General features: G+C 37.9%; 1 protein-coding gene and 1 long non-coding RNA gene across 3 annotated transcripts; one reads left to right on the forward strand and one right to left on the reverse strand.

Annotated features, from left to right (window-relative positions):
• Positions 1–24,377, forward strand: LOC134530294 (notchless protein homolog 1). 2 transcript variants are annotated; one of them, XM_063365014.1, is made up of 12 exons: positions 1–119; positions 3,061–3,209; positions 4,162–4,322; positions 6,308–6,444; positions 7,571–7,745; positions 8,605–8,797; positions 9,881–10,010; positions 14,682–14,813; positions 15,362–15,479; positions 19,885–19,988; positions 22,001–22,127; positions 24,265–24,377. In XM_063365014.1, the coding sequence occupies exons 2-12, from the start codon at positions 3,066–3,068 to the stop codon at positions 24,275–24,277; spliced, it is 1,434 nt and encodes a 477-aa protein (XP_063221084.1). In that variant the 5' UTR covers positions 1–119; positions 3,061–3,065; the 3' UTR covers positions 24,278–24,377. The 2 variants fall into 2 exon arrangements, with proteins under 2 accessions (XP_063221084.1, XP_063221085.1); XM_063365015.1 differs by lacking the exon at positions 24,265–24,377 and having other exon boundaries at positions 23–119; positions 15,362–15,475; positions 22,001–22,032.
• On the reverse strand, positions 15,361–23,977 carry LOC134530297 (uncharacterized). The gene is made up of 2 exons (XR_010074798.1): positions 16,950–23,977; positions 15,361–15,489 (listed from the first exon to the last, which is right to left on the reverse strand). It is a non-coding gene; the product is annotated as an uncharacterized LOC134530297 (long non-coding RNA).
• Positions 24,378–25,909: the final 1,532 nt, after the last annotated feature.

The raw sequence follows: 25,909 nt of genomic DNA on the forward strand, positions 1-25,909 counted from the left end.
ATCTACGTTGTGGCTTCACAGTAGTGCTGCATTAATGTAAATAGAATAGGCCTTTCTATGGACCCCTCCCCCCCGCATTTTCTATAAAAAAAAAACACAAGCACGTGTTGAAGGTTTCAGTAAGTAGACGTGACAGTTCTTGTGTTTCATGTTTAATTTTACCATTGATATTTAACACAAATAAATCGTACAAATATTCAGGGGTGTAACTGCAAGTAGGGTTAGGATGGAAGTGCTTAAGGTAGTGGAAAGGGCGTAGGGCCCTGGTTCTGCAAGTGTGAGCAGGGCGTTGAAAGGAAAAGGATATATGACTATTGAGGGAGTTCAACGGAAATCGCGAACGAATTCGGACGTGTTCGAGAACAGCTATAGCGAGTCTGATGCCTTTATTTCTTCGTGACATTTAGTACTGTACATTTGTACCTTAACATATTCTTATGTGTTAAATAGTATTTTTATTTATAAGGGATAATTCTATCAATTATCGTCGGGAAACCACGGTGCTGGCAAGTGGTACCTAGTGCTGTAGGTCTGGTACCCTCAGTACAATGGCGGACTCTGGAGTAGACATGGATATTGAGGTGTATCCGGTTAACAACAGTCATACAATATCATCTGAGCAAGACCAGATGCAACCACTTCCTGATAATGAACATGATCTAAACTCGAGGTCTCGTGATGTATTGCAAACTCAAGTTTCCCTGTATGGCAGATCAAGTTTAGCTCCATATATTGTATTTGTTGAAAGAATGAACCAAAAATGTAGGGAATATTAACCCCATTTCACTAAGCAAGAAACTGCACAGCATGACAATTTATATTGAAATTCGTAGGATGGGCCCAAATAGGTTGAAATTTACGATGAAAACGGCATCTGCAACGAATCAGTTAGTATCTCAAAACATGCTGTGAACACACAACCTCCGTGGGAATATTCCCATTTTTATGACAATGGCAGGGCTTGGTGTATGGCATTTCCTTGGAATTTACAGAGGCGGACATACAAGATGGCACAGAAATTCCTTTTGAAATATCCAAAGTCAAACATATGACAAAAAAAGTATTTCATGATGGTGAGGTAACACATGTACCTACTAAATTAATATTTCTCACTTTCAAGGAACAACTTCTTCCTGATAAAGTTTTGATCTACAAGTCTGTATTTTCTGTCAAACCTAAAGTACAGTCAGTCCTTTGTTCAAAATGACAACGCTTTGGTCATTCCGCGAAGAACTGCCGATCAACACAACTGCGTTGTGCAGGGTTTGGAGAACACCACAACATACTGGACTGTCACACTACACCGTTAAGCTGTCCAAATTTCAAAGGTTCCAATATATCAACCGATCATAAAAAGTGCCGAGTGTGGAACAAGGGAAAAGAGGTTAAAACACTGATAGCCGTTCGTAACCTCCACTTCATCCTCCAGGACTACCATCTCACAACAACCCTGTGACTCCCATTTGCCCAGGCAGTCAGAGCTATCTCACCACTTTTCCAATCAAAAATGGGAAACCAGCCACTCCCGATGCTCCAACGCAGGTCTTACTGCAATATAGTTGTCCACAGGTTACTGATATTTAAGAATATTCTTATGCAAGATCCTTATCCCAGCCCAATAAGAGGAAATACCATCCGTCAGGTCTGAGTGGAGATATGCCTTTGGGTCCCCGCCATGAGATGGGACCACGCCATAGCACTTCTGCATTTCCGACAACCAGCCGCCCCACCCTCGCCAATTATTATGCCCAATTCAGACCAGATCAAGTGGTGGAAAATACGCCTGACCTTCAAGAGGCTCTAATACTGAACAAATTGAATGCAGATGCCAAGAAATAATTTCTCTTTGGTCTCAAGTAATGCTACTTTTCCATCATCATATACAAAAACAACTTCAACCCCTTTTGAAGTATAAAGCTACTCCAGTGGAACCGTTGATTTATTTCGCTGCAGCAAGGGCTGTTAGAGTACTACCTGACCAATAATCCATCTGACATCATATTATTACAGGAAACAAACTGGAAAACACCTAATGATAGTTATCTCTTTCTGTGTATACAGTATATCACAACCAAGGTCCGGTTCATCGTCGATTCGCTGTTCTGGTAAATTCCCAACTGATGTCACAAGCAATACACCTCTCTACCTGACTATCTAACTGAATGAGTCAGAGGCCGTGAGTAATGGCTACTTTGCTCTACCCAACGATATATAAATGAATAAGCGCTTGGCACGTATTCACAAAGCTACAGTCATCACTGAGGCGACATGTTTTCGTTTTATGCGGTTTTACCAAGTGACTCCCTACTTACCGAACTGAAAGATGTTTCACGTCAAAATCTTAAATAACTTCAACAGTGATTACACCTCCAAACAAGAAAGTTTCGTCCGTGAGGGAAAAAAATTCTATATTAGTTGTGTGATCATAAAGACAGTTCATTGAAATATAGGCAGACATCTATGTAAGTTTCCTTCTGAGAAATGCAGCAACATGACAGTTCTCCACAACTTTGGACCGCCACAGCCAACCTCTCAACTACAACTGATGAATTTTGAAGGGAAGTTCAGCCAGAACTCAGAAGGGGGTCTGCATGAAAAGCAGGCTACCCACATCTAGGTATTGCTTGTCATGCTGCATACCTGGCCAGCCCCAGACGGCATATGTACTTGAGGGTTGACTCTGCCGACCACTCGTCCCAGGACACACTCTTGTGACCTCATCACAAGCTTTGCCCAGTGTGGTGATGTGTTCTGTGTAGTGCAGCGCTTCTTGCCCGCTTAGTTATTGGTGCATTGTTTACCTCATATCGTCTTACAAAAAAACTTGCTTGGTCCTTCTCTACTTCTTTTTTAAAATAAGTGCACTTAACTTCCTGGACTTTATGTATCGAAGCAGGTCCATAGAAAACAGCAAAATATTAATTATAATTTTTTTCGTTTATCTTCCTCCAGCGTAATGAAATGTTAATACTAGATTTAAACACTGAAAGTTATAGCTGTCACACATGTTGATGCAATAGTTGAGAGTTTATATGGCATTTGTGCATGTAATTGTTCCAGGAACAATGGGTGACGAAATGCAGCCATTCAGAGTCCTTGCAAAGTTCAAGTCTGACCGCGGGGAAGTGGCTGGGACCGGTCTCCTCGACTTGCCACTGGACATCACCGTTGATAAAATGCAATTGATTTGCAATGCACTCTTGGAAAAGGTTAGTAACTGAGGTAGGGTTTTTACAAAACATTTGAAATACTAGACTTGGCAATCTCGGATTCTCAAACATTTTGTCGTAGCTTAGAATACAGCTTCTGTATTAAATTTTATTTTTGCTCGTCAGGGAATGTAAAATAATGTTGGGCAATTGTTGAAGCAACAATTGTAGCCTTGTGTGATTATTGTCACAGTTGTAGTTGCCAGTGTAAAATTATGTTATTTACTTCCAATGTTTACATACTGGAATCTGTTGGTTTATATCAGTTTGTAACAAGTTATGAAAAGCTTTGAAAGATATGATTTATGCCTTGTCATACGAAAAATTGGAAAAATAAAGATTGCAGGGATTAATGCCAGTGAAGTCTGTGTTAAGTCTACAACAATTTTTAAACTTTGTCCTCTATTCTTTTAAGAAAATGTTTAGGCTACTTGGTTTCAAGGAGGATGTGTGTTAATAGGCTGTAATCTCTCTTACTTGTACCCAGTAGCCTAGTATTGCTGTGTTTGTAGTATGCATACCACAGAAATTTTTCTTTAACTAAAGAAATTCAGGTAGTAAGTTGGAACACATACAGTTGGACGGTCTCCGGGTAAAAGGTAACAAGTCGAGAATTCACTTTTTGCAGGAGAAACAAAAAACTCTTAATTAAAAATTGAATACTTAAATACTTAAATTTTTCTTGCAATATTCTTTTATTTACCAACATAGTTGCCAATGATTAAAAATGCATTACATATTCTAAGTATACTTAAGAGTTTATTGCTGGAATAAACTAAAAATCACCAAAATGTGACTTGTTACCTTTTACCCGGAGACCGTCCAGTTATAGAGGATAGAGTGCTTTCTTTAACTCAATTAACTCTGGAAGTAAGTTGGAACAGATAAGTGTTGAAGATGTGGGGGTAGAATGCTTTGTAAATGTGTGTTTGTAATTGTGTGTTTGTGTCAGGATGAAACAGTGCCGTTTGCGTTCTTCGTGAACGAGACGGAAGTGACGGGGTCGCTGAAGGCAGTGGTGGAGAAGGAGGGTCTGGGCACGGAACACGTGGTGGAGATAGTCTACCATGAGCAGGCTGTGTTCAGGGTGCGGGCCGTCACCAGGTGTACCAGGTAACAGACAGTCTTGCACCCTCCTGGGTTTCACATTGTAACATCTGTAGTAACACCGAAGACTGCGTTCTCTGCTGAACCTGAAGTTATGAAACGGATAGTACTTTTTTTCACATTCTGTAATTTTTATAATGTCATTGAATTAATGAAACTGTCTGTAGTCAAAGCCATTGAGAGATATTAAAGGCTCAGAGGAAAATTATTGAATGTACACTGTTAAAAATCCACAATTAAAAATAATACAATTTTAAGTTTGCAAACATTATCAAGGCTGTAACTGTAAATGTGATCTGCATGTATTGAATATAGTCTTAAAAATTTAATTTACAGCAGAGACGTATTTTGATTTTTACCACTTCCACATACACATCCTTTCTTCCCCCTTTCCAACCCTCGTTTAAGTGTAACAAACGTTATTTTCCATTTCTTTTTGGTCGTAAGTATAGCAGCATTTGACCACATGCTTTGACTTCAGTGCTATCGACGTCGATAAAATAATTGGGAGTTGCCTGTTGTAATAGTGAAGCGTGGTATGCATACGAGTTGTGATTTTGAAAGTGAGTTTTTGATAGTTATTGGTGAAAAATAATTTAGTGGTCAGTGAAAATATTTTCCATGCCTAGAAAAGGGTTCTAACAACCCTGTGGTGGCAAGTGCACACATATCTTTGATAGCGTCTGTAGATATAAATAATGTAGTCCTTGTCAACCACGCAAGTGCTTGTGTTTGAATATCTGAAATTCCTTCCATTAAATATGTTTTTAAAATATTTTTTTCTTGAATAGCAAATATTTTGAATACTAAAAATTTGTTGGTATTTGAAGATAAGAGTGACCCATCCCTAGTTGTTTTGTCTCAAATAGCGCCGATAGCACAACTTACTGTCATTATGAGCTAACTTTTTCTTAAGCAGAAGTAGCAAGATTGCCTATCTTGGCAGGCAGCAAACTGGGTGCTGCTAGCTAGCAACAAGAAAAGTTATATACATATATTAAAAAAAAACTATAAAACTAGACAGAAGATAAGTAATAAATTAGAACTAGCACACACTATTGACACATCCAAACATTAGTGTTGCATGATTGGTTGGTAACTACATATCGTAGATCAAGTAAAAGCCTCATCAAAAGTCTGAATTCAGTTTTGGTCACATTTTTATAAAGTAAATGATGTATAGTATCACAAAGTACATTATAAAATAAGTAATAATTACTATGTTTTAAAATCAGAACAATTTAACACAGTTCTGTTTCTTTATCTTTATTAGTTTAAATAATTCCTTCAGGGTTTTTTTTTTTAAATATTGGCAAACAGTTTTTTTAGTTATATAGTGTTGCAATAAATTGTAGAATATTATGCCAGTGTAATTTAGATCTTTCTCAATTCGCGTGGTGTTATTGTTTACTATCCTCAATTTTTTTAAAATTTTGGTGGTTTTTGTGAAAATAAAAAAGGTAAACTTTTCCATTGTTAATAATGTTACTTTTCTTAAACTATTCATTTGTCAGTTCAAAATTGGATTTTTTTTTTAAATTTTTGCATACACTGAGATGATTTTTTATTATTTGTTACTATACAAATGGTTCTTTTTTTAAGTTTTAAGATTTTTTTTATTCCATCTGCATTACCAAATATAAATAAACAAAGTGAATACGTTTCAGTGTGTCTCTAAACTCAGTTATTCTGGCAGTCATCTTAATTCATACCAGGAAACACTAAGCTGGCTTGTGATAGCGTTAATATAGTCAGTATATCCCAATTGGTCATATAAGTTCACACCCAAAAGCTCAATTTAAAAAAAAAATAAAACTAGTATTCCTTTTTAATGTTGATTTGACATTGTGAATTATAGGGCATTGGAAACATATTTTTGTTTTCAGAGATTTGGCCCTTGCTGTGCTGACATGAGAGTGGGAGTTCAGATTGTGTGTGTGTGTGTGTGTAAGTGAGTGATAGAGTGTGCTCGAGACCTGTGTGCTCCCCAGCTCCATGCCCGGACACGCGGAGGCAGTGATCTCGGTGAGCTTCAGCCCTGACGGGAAGCACCTAGCCAGCGGGTCCGGAGACACGACGGTCCGTTTCTGGGACGTGCACACGCAGACTCCCCATCACGTGTGTCGAGGTACGTGGGAGACGGACGATTCACACGTTTGGATCAGCTCACCTCGTGCAGTTGCAAACAGGCTGATGGTTTCACAAGTTGTGCTGTGCTAGTCCCGCAAGGAAGTGATTCAGGAATTCATTTCAGTAATGGACGATGGTGGCCCTTAATTTTTAAGAGTACATATTAGTTCTTATATACTATTAACATATGGAGCACCAGTCACCTGTTTACATGACAGAAGAGTAGCGTATATTTTTTTATCTGCCCTGCTTACATATACATCTTCAAATCCAGTGTAGTATAGCTAATTTATGTTATGTGTTATAGTTATATATGTATGCAGTTATTAACCGCTTAAAGATTATAATTTTACATTTACTAATGAATTTCCATATTATAATTAATAGAAATTATAATTGCAAATTACTAAATTTGTAAAATTATTAACTGCTATTTGCAATTTTATTTGTACAGACAGAACAATTATGACACTTGCAAAATCTCAAGGGTGGTTGAACTTTTTGTAAAATTTTGGCTGTTACCTTTCTTTGTTAGTATGATTGAACTGTATCAATCTTAAATTATACTTACTAATTTTCAAAAGTTTTTACATTCCAGGTTGGCCCGGCAAAACACCCAGTAAAATGACAAGAAACTTTAAAATTGAATGTTCTATGTAATGACTTGAAGATTGTTTTAATGTTAAGTCTTTTAACCATGTGAGTTATTTGATAAAGTTTTTATTTTAAAAATAATTAAAGGTTTTTAAACTTCCTTTGTTTATTGTTTAAAAAATAATCACAACTTAACAGACGTTACCAATCACAGTTACGTTCTCTGATCAAAAGTACGTTAATTGGAAAAGTTTCTGGTTTCTACAAAAGTTTTTATTCTTATTGGATTACTTTCTGATAAAACAATTTCCAATACATACCAACACAGTTCCAGCTGAACTTCATAGCTTAATGTCTCTCGATATAAAAAAATTAAGTTCCTTGGTTAAGTTAACTTAACCAGGTACGTCATCCCACGGAATTTATCCTCGGTGGGTGACTACGGTTACCCTGGGCCGATGCCGACGCCTACGCCTGGGGTCAAAGTAGAGATAGCTGAACACAGGATACTCTGATGGTGTGTTCCTCAGGGCACACACACTGGGTGCTGTGCATCGCGTGGGCCCCAGACGGAAACCGACTGGCGTCCGGCTGCAAGAAGGGTGTAGTTCTCCTGTGGGACCCTCACTCGGGCAAGCAACTGGGTCGAGAGCTCAAGGGCCACAAGCAGTGGGTGACTGCGTTAGCGTGGGAGCCGTACCACAGGTGGGTCCTCACCGCTGGGACTACTTGAGGTAGTGATGGGCAATACTGATATAAAACTGATATATTACTTCATATAAGCAATATCAAATTTTCCAGAAATTCAATACCGTTATTTGTACATAAGTTTGCACCTTAATAACTTTCTGTTAAAAGGATTTTTGGTGGATGACAAAAAAAGGGTTTTTTACAGCATAAAACTTGTATATAGGATAATACACATAATGCCTTTGACTAATTTACATACAAAACATTCAGTTATAGCTTTAAGTTACAAAAAAATTTGAGTAAAAGATGCCTATGGAATCATAAACAGGTAAATAGAAAAGATGGGTGACATTTGAGAACTGAAATTTTACTTTTTTCATGTGTATCAGTTTTTTCAAGTATAGGTTGTAAATAATTGTATCGGAAATCCAGCAAGTTGGAATTTCTGCAGGTGCAGATACTAAAACAATTATATCGGTACATCACTAATTTGTGACCCATCACTGTCATTTACTGCAGGTTAAATCACCTGGGACATTAGATGTAGCACTGGTTCGATTAGGTACATACTTTCACTGTGATTCACATAACCGCTGGTTTGGTAAAATAGTTGTGAATTTAACTAGGCCGTGTCCCAATTTGTTTGAAGTACGTACTCAAACCCGAAAGTGACATCACAAGTACTAAATTGAAACCAATGAAATGGAAACAACTTATTTAATTTGGTAAAAAAGTATCTGCATAAGTCAAAAAGTAAACGCCAAAGGTTCTGAAAGACGGTTTTAAAATTTTTTTCCTTTGGAAGATGGTAGGTCTTGTTACTCTGCATGCATAAAGGAAACTAATGAAAGAGTGCTGGCGTTGTGGGCCCCAGTGACCCAGCGTGCCGTCGGCTGGCCAGCGCCTCTAAAGATTGTGACGTCCGTGTGTGGGACGTCGTCCTGGGCCACACGCTCTTCGCCCTGGCGGGGCACACGGCCAGCGTGACGGCTGTCAAGTGGGGTGGCGGTGGTCTGATTTACACTGGCTCGCAGGACCGCACCATCAAGGTGTGGCGGGCGGCAGATGTGAGTAACTCTCTCGTGCAGTGAGCTCTCAGGAGTTCATGCTTAAGACTATGCTGTATTTGCCTGTTCAACTTATGTCTTCAATTGCAGTCAATAACAAACACTAACAGGGACAAGTTCATATGGTTGATGTGATTAAACTGAAATAACACGCAAAAGCATGTTAAAACACAGCATGACAGCAGAATACAAGATAATAGACCATATCGCACCGAAATGAAAGTTATATCAAGGAATTAAGTTGCTTGTAACCAAAACTTTAACTTAATTCAACCCATAAAAAAGCAAACTTTTAATATTTGATATTCAAATAAATGTAATTTCTGTACAAAAAAATTGTACTAAAGTGCATGGATCAGAAAAATTAATTAAATTAAAAATTTGTTTTATTGGATCACTTTTAAACTACTAATGCTTGCTAATTTATTTTTAATGTTCTTAGTGTATCTCATTTAGATCAATTTAATACAAATTATTTTACTGTAAAAATGCATCATATTAATGTTACTTCTATATTGGTGGAGTAAGAATTACAAAACAGCTCTCATAAAAATAAAACAATAACACAGAAATCTGCTATTTTAAAAATGAAATTGGACTTAAAATAAAACAATAAAATGTTTTCTCTAATAAGTACATATATTTCTAAGTGCATTTTAAAAATATGTTTGTAAATATGTATTATTGCAATTATAGATAATAATAGATGATCAAAAATCACACATTTAAAAGAATATTAGTAACTAGCTGTGATACCCGTTGTAGGGTTCAGTTTTTGTTTTGCTGCAAAGCCTTCAGATGCACTCAGCTCTGAAAAGATGGTCTTTGCACACCTGTCATATGTATGTATAGATTTAACCAACAAAAAAAAAAAAAAAACCCAAATTCCTGACAAGTTTTTATAATTAGCATAACATTCCTGTTTTCAAGTATTTTACAAATATGCTTAGTTTTAGGCATTGATAGCAATGTGTTCATCTTTGAAATGTAGCTACATAAATTAATTTTCTTACTACATAAGAACTTGCTAATTGTTTAAAGTGGAATACCTGTGCACTTCACATAGTCATGAACTCATTGCAGGGTGTTTTGTGTCGCACGCTTGAAGGCCACGCCCACTGGGTCAACACTCTTGCGCTCAGTACAGATTATGTACTGCGCACTGGCCCATTTGACCCGGTATCACCAAGCAAGACTGCAGGTGTAACAGACAGTGAGTGAATTCATTCATACGCCTCAAGTTTCCTTGGTCTTTTCACTTCTCACATTAGAGATAGGGGAAAAATTTTTGCCTCTCCACTTACTTTTTAATTTTACATAAGATATAATGCATCATCTAGTGTTGATGGTTTAATGAGATTAGAAACTATACAAAGTTTAATAATGTGAAAATAAGTGATGAGCTGAATCCCTATTTTATTGAATCCAAAACTCTAATTTAAATCCCAAAGAGTACCACAAATTTAACCCTTGAATCTAAATATAGGCATGTATCAAGAGTCAAACATAAAATACAGTATTTACTCAAATAATCGTCGCACCCATTGTTCGAGGTAAAGAATTTGGTATTTAAGATTCTCCCCATAAGTGTCGCACCCTAATTTGTTGACTGCGACTGAGGAGTGAATGGAACAGCCGTAAACACAATGGAACAGCCTGCTTTCATGTGGCGTGTGGCGCGATCGGAACAGCCGTAAACACAATGGAACAGTCTGCTTTCACGTGGCGTGTGGCGCTTATCATTGGTCCAACATTGAGCGGCATGTCCTAATTGGCCGTGTGGAAGGAAGGAATGTTTGTGGAAGATAAGATGCTGTGATGCCATTGGAGTGGAAAGTACCGGTAATTGCAGAGTTTGAGAAAGTTCATTTTGTGAGAATATGGGTAAAAAATAGTAAATACAATTCGTATACTGCCGCTTTCAAGTTGCATGTAATCGCATTTGCAGAAGAGCATGGAAATCGGGTCGCGGAAAGAGAATTTTCAGTAAGTGAAAAACTTGTTCGTGACTGGCGAAAACAAAAAGACAACTTCAATAACACAAGTTCATCTACCATGTACCTAGATATTAACTTCTTTAATTTAGCACTTTCAAGCGATTTCCTAAAAAATTTTACTTAAAAAATATTTGTTTTTAATTTTTCCTCACGTAATAGTCGCACCTCACTTTGTTGTCATAAAATTTGGTAAAATTGCTGCGACGATTATGTGAGTAAATATGGTAATGTACAAGAAATTAAAAATATAACTAGGGTGTTGAAACATTCAACCCTTTAATAGTTTGTTTCACTAAGTTTCCAGAATCAATATATTTTGCAGTTTTATTATTTAATTATAATTACTTATCAGTTGTACAATATCTTGTGTAACAGAATCATGATAGGTACTGTATTTACCATTGTGAAGATGCACATGTTATGCCTATTTTTAGTTTAAAAAAATGTAGTGTGAGCTTTATGCAATTTTTTTTTACATTGGTAAAAAAAAATACATTGTACTGTGTAGTTGAGTATGTGCGTAAATAACTAGCCTATATTGGTTTTGAAAAAAATAACTCCACGAGAAAGTATAAATTTATTTAATTATAATATCTCAGCAGTATGTGTGAAGCTCCATAAACAGCGCCTTTATGCTTCGTCTGCCGCCTACCCAGCCGGAGCTAGCGGTGAGGAGGCTTGCTGATGCTCTGGCTTGCAGCGGAGGAGGGGGAAATCTAAAAATAAACCAGCCAGAGTGTATGTGTGTGTGTATGTACGTGCAAATGCTTGTTGGTATGAGTGGGTGCATGTGAGTATGTCTTATTTGCAGTCTCATCTTGGCCTTTAAACTCTCGTGGTTAATTTTACTTGCCGGAAGCAGCATGGCAGATCGCTGCTTTACTCTCGGGAGCAAGATGCTATCAGGTCAATCAGGTCATGTTCTCGATGCTCCTCTCGAGGAAGTTTTGTGAGGGCAAGTCGTCTGGTCATTTTGGTGCGATCTTCTACTTCTGGGTTTTTAGTAATGTTCAGTGTATTGCGATTCTTAGGACAATGAATAACTTTTTATTATGTTACATATATTAATGATCGTATATTTATATATGATATTTTGAACAAAGTATTTTTGTTTACTTGTATTTCTTTAATTACCTACTACAGGTTATGTGGGGTGTATCCTTTTTCATGGTATTATGTTCAAACACACACAACATAATTTTATTACGGTCCCATCATTGGTGGCACAATATTAGATATTGCCTAAGCAGTGTCAGCTTCAAACAATTCTTAATTCACAATTACATTTTTCAAGGCGTCTGAATATGTGCCAGGTGATGGTAAATACAACGAATAAAAAAAATTAGACCAAGATAACTACAAACTTGTGAGTGTTGAATTTTTTTAACTTTACTACTTTTCCTTCAATATTATTCTTAGAATTTTATTTCTTGAATCTCAAATATTTCAAATACATACAAGGTATTCATGGGTTCAAGCATTTTACAAAGCCATCCCTAATATTTACATATTCGGGATATAAACAATTTCTTTTAGTGTCAAAAGTGTTCCCTGAAGTGCTAAATAAACAGCCTTAAAGCATTGTAGATGGACATTAATACATAAAATTTCTTTTATGACTTCTTTAGGAATTAATAATGTGGTCTACTTTAACTACTCAGGTAAAATTTCTGAGAATTTTATTAGTTTATCCGTAGTAAAAATATTTAGCTTGAATGATACCAGATTCCAGATAGATATCAGTCTTTCTTTTTCTTACTGTGGAATATACAATTTGCAACTTTAGCAGTGTATGGTAAAATGGCTTAATGTTGCTGTCATAGTAGAAGTGTAGATCATGTTAAGGTCAGGGAAAATTAAAATTTGATAGGTTGTACACAATAGAAAAATAACAGTGATATTCTTATCAGTAAGTATTGTAATGATATGGCTATATGTGCTGAGATTCAAGAGACAACTAGCTTTTCTGTCCAAGTATCAAGTCTTTTTAACAAAGTTAAAGGTCAAATCAATTACTGTATTTTTACATTGCTCAACATAGTTAGCAGTATGAAAATTACATTTAAGATACAACATAGCCCCAATATTACAACAGTCCTAATCCAAAAATAACGTAAATAATATATAAACTAAACTTCTATAAAAAAATTATGATTAAATAAATTATTTTACAATTTTAAATCTAATCAAACCTTCAGTCCTTATTGTAACGGTTCGTTACAAAGAAAATAAAAAGATTTAAAGCGTCTATTTTCGTTGTTTTATTTTTTCAACTAGAATGCATAGACAAATTGAACCCAATGTTTCATTCACTCGTTTCACACATATATCTGCCCGTCGAAAACTGCCCTCAGTTCGCTTGATGAGATTTAATAATAAAATAATAACGTCGATTAAGTCCTTCAGTAATGTTTTACTGCAAGTACACGAAGATGGTGCAACCTCGAACAGGGCCGTACCCAACGAAAAACAGCGAGCCGCCGAAACGCGACCTCGCCTGTCAGCGATCGACAGACTGGTGAAGTCCTGCCACACTCTTCTCCACGCAGGGAGTAAACGTCACATGACCTCACCGACCAATCACACGCACTCTTCATTCACGCTTACAGATACAAGCCAATCACAGAACAAGTTACAATACATAAAAAAACCTTGTACACACAGAACTCTGGGCTTCCCCTGATCTATCTCTTTTCAATTTTACATCGAAATCGGGGACTTCCATTCTTGTTCTCTCTCCCACACCGTGAGACAGCAGTTATCACACAGTTCCCACACAGAGGGGAAATTACCGTCTTTATCTCGGTTGGCGGGGAAGCACTGTTCCTTTCTCACTTACACTTACAGGCCTCTCATGCCTCTCTTTCTAACCATCACACCAGCCCAGACACAGTCCTGTGATTTATAATTATATTACAATACGTTAATAAAATTTAAGAACAGCAATCATAATACAAATTACTTTACAACATTAAAATCATTTAGAAATATCCTGAAAAAGTAGGCCTAAACAAGCAAAAATCTAGAACAGCAGCTTCTTTGTGAATAATTACATAAAAATTACTAATGATAGAAAATGTCTGTTAAAACACAAAATACCTTCTTAAAACCCCTAGCATGTGCAAAATAACATCATAACGTCTGATTATACTGTTTCAAAATTTATACATCATTCAAAAAACATTGACTTATTATTGCTTACATATACAAAAAAGAAGTTTAAAAGAAAAATTATTTAATTAGGAGGGCAGGGTTCTGCAATGCTACATTGTTTTGTGATTTTTTCGGAGTCCTTTTAAATTTGATATCATTTATCAGTTAAAGTACATACGTATCGAGTTAGTTAATAAAATGTGATATTGACCTATCTTTAAATATATTACTATAATATAAATTATTATATCATGATACTCCACTATGCAGTAGTGTATTATAGTTACTAGAGAGATAAAATAGACATTTCATCAGTTCAGATGCTGGTGTTGCTTCTTACGAAGCTATATGTATTCTTCAATTTAAAAAAACATTGTAAACAACTAAAAATGATTTTCACTAATTTGGAAAATAATTATTGGAATTAACATGTTGAGGTGTAAAATTTACCGCCCTCTTAATCCCTCAAAATAAAACCTGGAATCGTGGCCCCTTGATTTTGATACATTCGACACATAATCGTGAAAAAGAAGATCAGGGAATCAACTTTGACATCATTAATAGTAAATTGTGTTATTTAGAATCTCAAACTACGTAATACACCACAAAATCTAATTTATTGGTATGTCATATGGTGAACAAACGTAGCTCGAGCCATAGGGTGAATGCTCACATGTGGACACACCAATGTATGCATGTATATCAGTATGTACTTTGGTTAATTTTCCCCCCAGAGGCAGCGCTACAGAGACTGGCCCAGGAGCGGCACAGCGCAGTGCGGCAGTTGGGGGAGGAGCGGTTGGTATCAGGATCTGATGACTTCACACTCTTCCTCTGGACTCCTGAAGTCAGCAAGAAGCTTATTGGTCAGTTGCCCTCTTCTGTATCAAGCTCAGTTGAGTTTGTGATGTGATTTATGGGGAGCATGGAAAAAGAATAGTTTTGTAAAAAAAAACATAAATAACTTAAAAACCGTAAAATAGTTTTTAGGGTTATTCAGTTGCATAACTCTCCTGAAATATAACAAGGGAAATTTATTCTTCACTTGCTCTACAACAGTAATTTCAGAATATTAGTTGGCTTCTCCAATATTATAGTCTTCTTTTACTGTTAACTGAATGTTCCTGGAGACGAGATGTCTTTTGTCTGGGAAAATTATTTTATTTGGCTCAGGACTGAGTGTTTTGCTGTTTCTTTGCTTCCATAGTGCAGAAGTATTTGGCAAACCACACTGAATCACCAGTCTTAGTTTACTCAGTATGACTGTAATCAACTTCCTGATGGGACTTGTCTGGATTGATTAGAACATCATCTTCACCTAATCAAAATCTTAAGTATAAAGTTACATCCCTATTTACATAATAAATTGTTTGTGCATTTATGAGTCCATTAGTTATTTACTGGTGTTTTTCAGCTCGCATGACGGGTCACCAGCAGCTAGTGAACGATGTGAAGTTCTCCCCCGACATGCGGGTGATTGCATCTGCATCGTTTGACAAGTCAGTGAAGTTGTGGGATGGCCGCACAGGTAGGTGAGTGGAGCTTTAAAACAAATATCACAAATTTGTGAGTATTGTAAGCACAGTTGGTAGTCATCATCATCATCATCATCATCATCATCATCATCATCCATCAATCCATCCCATCAATAATCCATCCATCAATTCATCCCATCAATTGTCCATCAATCATCCATCCATTCATTCAACCATCCATCATCCCATCAATAATCCATTCATCCATGCAATCATCATCCATGCAACCATCATCCATCCATTAATCATCCATATATTATTCCATCAATCATACATCATCCATACATTCATCATTCCATCAAATATCCATTAATGATCACTAAATAAATACATATAGTATTACCCTGTTTTATCACTTAATCGCCCCACGTGCATAATCGTTGCACCTATTTTTTAGGGCGTCATAATTTGGACAAAAAAAACTCTTGCGTAAACGTCGCATGATGTTTTTGGTCCCCCTATTAGATTCCGAGCGCTTTGTGTAGGTATCTTTTCCTTATAAAACTATGTGTTTTAAAGTAGAAATCTAATATTTATTCGGATATTACCACTTATTTAATTAATGGAAATACGAAGTTGTCTGATGTGTAAATTTTCTTTTAAAGACATTTTGGAACATTATAACCTTTATCTGTTCGTCTGCGACGCCGCGGTGTACCGCTTATAAAAATGTAGCCAGTGCTAGTTGGCATCATTCATGTTTGGTTATGTTGCTTCCCGTATATAGCGCGCACACATAGTCGAATATCGATATCTCCCCGATTGCATGCAACGCGCGCTCCATGTCATCTGCCGAGCTAACTACATTTGATGGCCCACACATACTCGTAAGTGTGTGTACGACGATAGTTACGCGTTAGTTCAGGCTCACATTCACATTTTGTTTTTCTATTTAAAGTTGAAGAAATGTTTTTGTTGCATGAGTTATTAATTTAAATTGTTCGGCTTGCTTTTATATACTCCACTTTTAAAATAAATGTACTTTCCATGAATGGGTTTTGTTTTTATGAATAACTTTACCTAACAAAAAAAATTTTTTTTTGCATAAATTTCGCACCCCTACTTGTAAAACTTGATTTTAGTATGAAATGTGCGACGATTATGCGATAAAACACGGTATTACTTATGTTATTTACATGTTATTATATAAGTTTTGTCGCGTGTTGGCTCCTCTCTGGTTTTACCAGAATGGCCTTAAGCGTCAATCTTTTAGTTCGCTGCCTGAGTGAGAAGGGAGTGGCCCCACGTTAGGTGCCACTAATTGTCACGAGGTGAGGGTTGCTTCTTGCTGGAGTGAGTCCCCTCCCTGCGTCCAATCTTTACTGTGCTGCCTGAATAAGAAGGGAGCGGCCTGACTGGCACGAGTAACTTCTGGCTGGAGGTTCCTAAGAGGGGTAGGTAGGATTCTCCCCCACCTTGGGATGCCCTGAAAGTGGCTCCCAGTGTCCCTCTCTGATGCCTACTTACGGGCTGCGGCTGGTTTGGCTCTGCGGTCTCCCAGTAGTAGGGCTGACCTGCTTGCTGGCTGGCTGGCAGGCGGGCGGTTGGCTGGCTGGCTGGCTGGCTGGCTGGCTGGCGGGCGGACTGGCTGGCTGACGGGCGGCTGGCTGGCTGGCTGGCTGGCGGACTGGCTGGCTGGCGGATAGGTCCCCGAGGTTCGCCCTTACCCCGAAAGAACACTCTCCGATATGCGGTACGAGTTTTATTTCGCACACTCGCGGTTGGTACCTACAGCCTCCCGATACACACTAACTCGCGGACTCGGTTGCCTGTCTTCTGCTCTTGGCTGGCAGGCTTGGCTGCCGGTGATGGCGCGGTGAGCGAGGCTCGGCAGCCAGTGGTGCCTCGAGGGCACCGACTGACTCCCTTTTTTTAAATTTTTTTTTTTACTTGTTTGCTTGAGTCCTGTGCCGGCACTCTTCCCGCCGCCGCCGCCGCTTGATCATCACTGGGGCGCAGCCCCTCAGCGCGGGGGAGGTACAAGCCTGTCAGGGCTCTTGTCGGTAGGCGAGGGGTGGCGGCCAGTAGGCGGTGCTGGGTGAGGAGGGGGGGGAAGCTGCGCGCGCACTCGGCTGGCCTGGCGAGAGAGGGGTAGGCGAGGGGTGGCGGCCGGTAGGAGTGTGCGCGCGCACTTGCCTGGTTACCATGGCAACCCAGACGCGGCGCGGTCGCCTTGGCAACGGGCGACGCGGTGTTGGCCGGACGGTGACAGCTGTCGCGGCCGTCAGTGGCGGCGGCGCGCACACGTGTTTAGGAAGGAAGGGGCTGACGGCTTCGTGATTATAGACGTGCGACACGTCGCACGTCAGTTTACAAATAATTATTTGTGTCAATTATCAAGTCTGTAAGAGATAGGCCTTCACGTCACAGAAAAAAATTATAGGTCACACAAGATATTATTTGTAGCCAAACCAAAATATTGCAAACACTACTGCCAGGAAATGATTTGTTTGCGTGAGGCCACAGCACAAGTAACCATACAATCTTCTTCAGCGGAAATGCAGCAACCCTCGTACACTACCTGCATCAAGTTTTTGGTGATTTTTAAATCATATAAGCTTGTTCAGTTTATTCATTGAGGTCTTTCTAAATGTTGGCAACCTCGCTACTGTCTAAGTCAATTACGACGGCATAATAATGGAACAGTTTAGCATTCTTACAAAATTTACAAAAAATATCTTTGAGCTAGTATAGATCAAACTTTGTTGCGCTTGATATTCACGCAAGCGATTTCTGCACAGTAGATGAAAACTGGCTAGCATTTCCACTTGCAGATTGGCTAAACCAAACAATGTGAATATCGTGGTCCAAAATTCATAGCCATTTTGCAGTGAAAATAAGTCCTATAAATTTCCTTTGCCAGTTCAAAGGCCTTAGGGGTTTCTAAGACACAGATGCAAAATTTGTCAAGGGCCTACACCAAAAATGTGTTGGTGACCCGCATAAATTTATAGTTTTTAAAAAGCTCTTGACAGAAACCAGATATTGTGCGCCACCAAAGTGTTTTTTTGCAGATAAAATGAGTTCATTAATCAAAAGGGGCCTGCAGATCGACCAGACTTGTACTTAATCAAGTTATGGCAGGCGGGCGGCTGGTTCCTCTTGGTAGCTTTCTGTGAGGTGCAGCATTGTACAGTCAGGTACTGCCGCAAATTTTGCATTCAAGGTAGCCCGTGACTGTGTGCACATGCCCAGTTATTTCGTGCTCTCTCGGCACAGTTGCTCCACAGAGTTCCGACACAAGAGTCCTGTGGAGCTGATGCTACACGCTGCTCTGCCGTGCTGCACTCAACTACCCCGCCTCAACGTGGCCTATACCAGAAACAGACACTCAGCATAGAGCGTAGCTTCCCTTAGATCCAGCCTTTCTTTTGCACACACTTTTTTCAGCAATAAAAGGTTTAAAACAAAACTCAAATTATATAAACTAAACAAGTTACCATTAACCCTATTAATTAAGTGTATTATTGTTATTACCAAAATACAAATACAATTAAAGAAAATGCAAATTATCATAAAAATGCTAAGAGGCATGGAACCCCTCAGTACTGTGTGTAATCAGAATAGGTAAACAGTTTAAACTTTTAGTACATAAAATATTTAATGTCCCTTTTTTTTTTTTATAGAGAAACAATATTTGAAACACTTCTGATCTGTTTGGATTCACTTAGTAACTGTGAACATATTAAGTAATGTAAGGCATAATCATCACGTATATAGAATGACTATGTATGTTGAAAGGAACCTGTTGTACTGTTTTACTAGTAGCACCACCTGGATCTGCAGGCATTGCCAACAATAATTTTTACATCTAAGTTGTCCCGTAGCCGTGGTTAGTTGATGCACAAATTTATGTACTCCTCAGTCATAACATTATGCAATGTATATTTTCAAAGTTGTTGTAAAATATGTTTATTACAGTGCCAGATTTAACTTACTAGTTGACTAAAGTTATTAAAATCAAAACTAGAAACAAAATAACTTCTAAATGTCAAATATAGCCAAATTTAGGGTAAGAAAATTTATGAAAAAGGAAGTGAGGCATATATATTCAGGAATCCACATAACACACACATAAGTACAAAGAAAGGCATTTCATAAGCTGGAGTATAAAATATTGCAGAAAATATTGTAAAGGTTCATTGTCTCGTCAGTCGTCACCCATTCTGCTTCTCTCTCTTCCAACCTTCTGCCCCAGCTATCATACTGTGCTGCAAATTTCTTCGCAATAGTGACTCCAAAATTGCTTCAACGATTTAAATGATGTGACAGATTGCCATCTTGGGAAACATGCAACACAATTAAGAACACGTACCTGTAATTTTTGTCCGGTGGTTGTATGAGATAACTGTATTCTGCCTTCACTGCCCTGGTCCTGCAGCGGCTGGTCTTGTGTGTGCAGGTTTCTGGCCGCACTTCGGGGTCACGTCCAGGCTGTCTACCAGGTTGCGTGGTCGGCCGACTCCCGCCTGCTAGTGTCCGGCTCCGCTGACTCCACCCTCAAAGGTACATAAGCCTTGTCTCCCGTTGCAGTATGATGCAGCATTGAATTACCATGCTGCATAAGATCGACAACATAAATTACTACAGGGGGAAAATAAAAAGGGCTGCATGCTGTTTAGTAGTCGTGCAGTGTATGTATGATCACTGGAAACTGAGGAAAAAGAAAAGTGAAGTTTTATTTTACTTCTGATCAATATTTGCATCCTGTATGGTTAGGTACATAGTCTGGATTTAACTTTTGTAAAGTAATGATCACTATGGAAGTATTGATCCAAGACGCTGCACTTGTGGGCATTACGGACTGTGGGGGGTGTACTAGTGTTGTAAGACACTGGACTCAAATCATGGAAGACCCGGGTTTGAATCCCAGTGAGGACTTCCTGATTTCAGTTTTTTCCGTGGTTTCATGAAATTACTCCTGCTACATTTCGGCCCATGTTGAATTCCTTCCCGAATATCTCTGATTTGTGTGCTGCATTTTTCTCTCAAATGATAATTGGTTTCAATGAGACATAAATCTGAATAAAGTAAATAAAAAAATTTGTGTAGTTTTCCTGTGCAATCCCGTTTTATTTCCTTGCTTTACGCCTGCATGTGATGTAGGGAACTCAGTTGAACTGGCAGTGCTTTGCCTTGCACTTAGCTTGAAGCATTTTCTATATTTAGCACTAGTGTGTTAATGTTTGTTGCTAACTTTAAGGCTGCACCCTGTTCTTACACATTGAACCAAGGCATAGAAGGCACTTGTTACCTTAACTACTTCCAGGATATAAATAAAAGTCCTAAATATATTATTAGAGGTGGGACGATACCACACTTTCGATACTCAATTCTGTATTGTTTTTTTCAGTTCGATACTCCAGGGAAAAATATTTTCCCATTAATTAACAATTATTACAAATAACATAAATTAGTTTTAAACTATATAAATTTAATCTATCATACCAGCACAATGTCAGATTAAACTTAAATACATAATGTAAATAATTGCATTATATTAATGAAAAATATGAATTCATCATTATATATACATATAATAAAACCACCAGAAATGTAAAATACAGTCCATAATCAAGTAAAGCTGACATGAGAAACGGTGGCCTTACAAAATGTTTGTAGTCCTTTCTTTATTGTAAAAAGAAAATCAGAAATTTTTGCTTGTTTGTTTCATTTTACAAACAAATTTATGCAACAGAACAATTTTCAATAAAATTTTAACTTGAGAAACGTAAAATACAAAACAATCCGATCGTAAGAAAACAATAACAAACGGGTATATTCAGTTCAAAGATTAATGAATGCACAAAATATGAGATCCGTGCCTTGGTAAAGCTCGTGCACCATTTTCATAATCATTGCTAGTTTGTGCCTCTAGTCTCGCTTGGTGCTGGCCATAGATGCTACTAGCGAAGTGCACAGTCTTCCTGATACTATCCATATCTATGGTGCGATAAAGTTATTTTCTTACGTTTGCAAAGGTAAACAATGAACGTTTTTCAAAATAAAATCATAAATTAAAACACAATTTATCAGGAGGAGAATATATATAAAAAAAATTTGTGAATTTTAGGTCTTTTCCGCTTCGTAAAAAAGTATGAAACCGGAAATTAATGCTTTTATAAGTGTATGTTCCGGGAAAATAAACCATTGTAAATATAGTACTTTCGGCGGGACCAAAATTAATCAGCGTATGACACGGGAAAATGTATGAAACGGGAACGTATCATCGAGGTTCTACTGTAGTTGTATTTTGTACAGTGGCGACTCAAAACTTAATTCAATACAAATGAACAGGCATTTCGGTATCGAAAAAATGTATCGAACTTACAGTTTCGATACTCGATACTTTGCGATATCGTCAAGTATCGAGGTATCGAAGTATCGAAAATACCATCACTATATATTTTAATTAATAACTCATCTTGGAGGATGATTTCACAACCTCTAATGCTGATGTCAAAATATGTGCAAAATATGTGTGCTGAAGTATTGATGAGAGAAATGTTGACCAACAGTGTGGAGTATGAAAACGAAAAAGCTGGAACTAGACTTGCCGGGCCATGCGGACGAGGTGTTTGCCGTGGACTGGTCGCCGGACGGGGCTCGGGTCGCCTCCGGGGGCAAGGACAAGGTCCTTAAGCTGTGAGTACATTGCCTTCACATGCAACATACTGTACACAAACAAAACAAAACCTCTAATCTGCGAGATATGGTGGATATCACCCCGAATAATGATACCATTATGCCGAGTGAAAACCAAGACTTTTTCTATTTTATCTGTGTTATTCAAGATTTTGCTTATCCGAGGTTACTGTGGTCCACATTAACTCTGTTAATTGAGAGGCTACACTAGTTAAAAAATGAGTGATGGACAGGGTCAAAGTATTGAGTGGGCATTAAAACTGTGCAATGTTTTGTAAAGTCTGCAGCAAGACTAGGTACAGTAAGTCCTCTATTTACGTCGTACCGATTTACGTCGTTTCGGATTAACGTCGCTAATGTTTGAGTACTCATGTTTCAATTTAAGTTGTCGCCGATTCACAATAACGTCGTTTACAATGACAGTAAATCTTTATTTTAACCAAAACACCGTATATAATTCGTTTATAATTCTTTGTTTCCTTCGGGAGTTAATTTATGCTATGTAGCGTAAGCTACACGTTCACCGCCTTATCTTATCATACATCATGAGGAACGCTTCCTGCTCTCCGCGCGGTGATGCAATATTACCAGCCCGCCCGCTCGGCCACCCACGTATCTCGCACGTAGAAGTGTTATCTACTTCCCGCAACGACACAGCATTTTCTCCTACCCCTTTTCGTCCAACTCCTTGGCACTTCAGTCGCTATGTGTAGTGTATTCAGAGCTTTTTCATTTAAAATGTTACGTAAAATGATATAATTTATATTGTTTGCGACGTAAATTTAAAGTAGTGTTTCTCATGAAAAATATTTTACATTGATTTTTATTAGATTTATTCCCGTACGTAAATTGTAAGAATTGCGCCGCGCTATTGTATAACCTCTTTTAGGTGTTTATTACTTCATGTGATTATTTTAAATCAAGTTCTCTCAATGTTTGTCATACTTATAGTACTTTTATTGTATGTATGCATTTCTTTTGACTTTGTTCTTACCAGCCTCCTAAAGAAAACGGTTGTTTTCTCCCGCGAATGACTCAAAGTAAAATCTGTGTAGCGCTAAACCACTTTGTATCCTTACACTTTGAATGCATTATGCGTTTATATTACGTACAGTATGTACTATATATCTGTTTTTATATTTCAATCAATAAAGGTATTAAAGCAGCTGGTTAAATAACCATTCTATAAAGCTGAGAAGTACTAGTTGGACTTGTTTCCCACGCTGTCGGTTGTCATTTGCTGATAAAATTGCCCGTTGTCACGTCTGTATGCCAGCGCTTCCGGCCGACCTTGGGCCGTGGCCGGCCGGTGGCATGAAACATGGCTCATTTTGCGTCGTTTCTATTTACGTCGCGGTTTTCAGGAACGTAACCCCGACGTAAACCGAGGACTTACTGTATCATGTAATTTTTTCAGCTAAATGTTTCAAGCTGTAACACAAAAGGCAAGATCAGGAATGATTAGGATGGATGTTGCATGAAACTTTCACCCAGACAATTGGTAGTCCGGAACTAGATCTACCTTGTTGTCAATGAAATGTAATCAGTATATTTTTAAAACATTGTTCTTTCAGAGAACATTATTATTGTTTGTCTACTGGAAAAAAAAGCACAAAATGTTTTTAATTATGCAAGCTGATAATAACAGGGTGAACAATAAGGCTATGTTTAAACAACAATAAATTAAATAAAGTTAACTGAATTGCTGACCAATTGTCCACAGGAATGCTTTGTCAAAGTGCATTATAAAATTTTAAATCCTATTAACATAGTAAATATATATAAACAATTTTTTTATTACTAATTTTTGGAAAAATTGGATATGAAAATTCTGTTATGTTGCACAGCCTGTTTCATATGGTTGCAATTAGCTTCATGTTAGTAATGTACATATCTACAAGCTCACACATGTCCAGTTCTGCTGCTGTTAATTTGACAAAATTTGCTAATGCTGCAGAGTCATGGATGTGCATGCTGGCATATGTCTCTTCTGGGACCTTGTCACCCCACCAATCATTGGCTGTTTGTAAAGTTTGAAACATTTTTTAGAATGAATGTCATCATTCTTGGTTATTAAAATTTTGTGGTAATTTAAAAGTTCTTGTTTATATATAACAAAATTAATTTTGTGTTGCAGGTGGCAGTATTAAGGAAGATGATTATCTTGTTCTACAAGTTATTATTTTGTTTAGGACAACACATTTAAAGTTGATTTTAAAATAATTTGTTAAATAAATGCTACCAAAACAAGAGAGTTAATTTAATTGATATTTTCCTAAAGCATGAACACATTATTTATTTAAAAAAAACTATTTGCGGTTGTTTGTTTGCCTCTGCTGAAGAAAGATTGAATTCATCACAATTTTTTTAGGCTGACTTACACAATTATTATTTGAGGCAAACAAATATAGTTCAAAATGCTACCGATTAATATATTTTATATATGTTATTTGATTTCTTAATATACTACTTTGAAAAATTGTAACTAACAATTTTTGGTACCAAGTAGACTAAGAAACACACAAAGTTTAAGACAGTAGTAGTTCCCATAAAATACTTAAATCTAAAATGAAGGAAAACTATCTTGCATTTTCATTAAGGCTAACAGCTGTGGCATTTCTATGATGTGTTAGTTGTGCCGGAAATTTGGTATTTCTACACGTTTTTTTTTTCTAATTTTATTATAATTTTAAATTATTTTTGGAAATTTTATTTGCTCTATGATTTGGTTACTAAAGGGCGATTTACACTTGGTTAGTCTGGTGTACTCCCCTAAGTTAAACTTTGTGCCAGTAGTCTGAAGCACCTTTCCCAGAGACGTATCTGATATTTTGCAGATCTAAGACTTTGTTGGCTGCCAGTTTAAAATTTCCCTCGCTTACAGGCACGTAACGTTACTTCACTTCATGACTAAAACCGCCTACAGCAGCTCTGGACGAGCTGTTACCATTTCTCAGAGACGAGCTGACCATAGCCTTTACTGTCACGAATACGTATTAGGTACTCTCCTCGAAAAGCACGTCATGGACGCTTGTTCTCAGCGTCGTTGCACTTTTGTTCACCCACTCCTCTCAAGGTTCTAAGAATTCGCCTAAGGCCAATGACAGGTCAGAAACCCCAGCAGACAGCGACCGTCTCCAAGGACGCCTTGCATAAAAAACTCGAACCGCCCAGCCAACTTACCCTGTAGGCCGCCAGAGTGTAGCACCTGACTGTCCCTTTAACCATTGGTATAAGCAGACGCCTTGGGCGAGTCGATTCTTTTTTATTTCAGACACCCCCCAACAGGTAGCGCTAAAGTCGGCCAGTGCTACCAACTTCGAGACATCAGTCAGAGTTTTTTTATGATGCTCACTCGGGGAACTTCGGAATCTTTCGGTCCGGACTCCCAGTCACCCCCTCCACTTTTGATAGAAGACTTACTTTTAATTACGAGACGCGGTTCTCCGCGGGACACTTTGCGCCGCGACTGCAGACGGACCGTTTGATTATCGTCGAGTCGACGAGACACTGCAAGACTTCCATCCGGCCGCAACCGACTATGTAGTCGCTTATATAAGGGATGCTATCCCTATAATCTTTTTCAAGTAGTTTAGTCCGTCTGCGTAGTACAAAGTGCAATAGTTATTTTTCTTTTCAAATTTTTTTTTTTGAAACGATGAAAACAACCGCGCCCAGCCGCGTATTCGCGGGATCCAGGTCCTGGCTGGCGACGCATCAGTAAACAGAAGCCAACTCCCGTCTGGTGAGTGACGACCCGCGACTTTCCTCAACCTCCCCTT

The sequence above is a fragment of the Bacillus rossius genome, chromosome 3 (assembly GCF_032445375.1).
Source record: "Bacillus rossius redtenbacheri isolate Brsri chromosome 3, Brsri_v3, whole genome shotgun sequence".
Classification (NCBI taxonomy): Eukaryota; Metazoa; Arthropoda; class Insecta; order Phasmatodea; family Bacillidae; genus Bacillus; species Bacillus rossius.

What these genes read in the sequence shown, in the direction of transcription:
- LOC134530294 (XM_063365014.1), top strand. Translation starts at nt 3,066, where the DNA reads ATGGGTGACGAAATGCAGCCATTCAGAGTCCTTGCAAAGTTCAAGTCT. An exon ending in GCAATGCACTCTTGGAAAAG is followed by an intron (nt 3,210 to 4,161) that starts GTTAGTAACTGA and finishes TGTTTGTGTCAG; the next exon opens with GATGAAACAGTGCCGTTTGC. An exon ending in AGGTGTGGCGGGCGGCAGAT is followed by an intron (nt 8,798 to 9,880) that starts GTGAGTAACTCT and finishes AACTCATTGCAG; the next exon opens with GGTGTTTTGTGTCGCACGCT.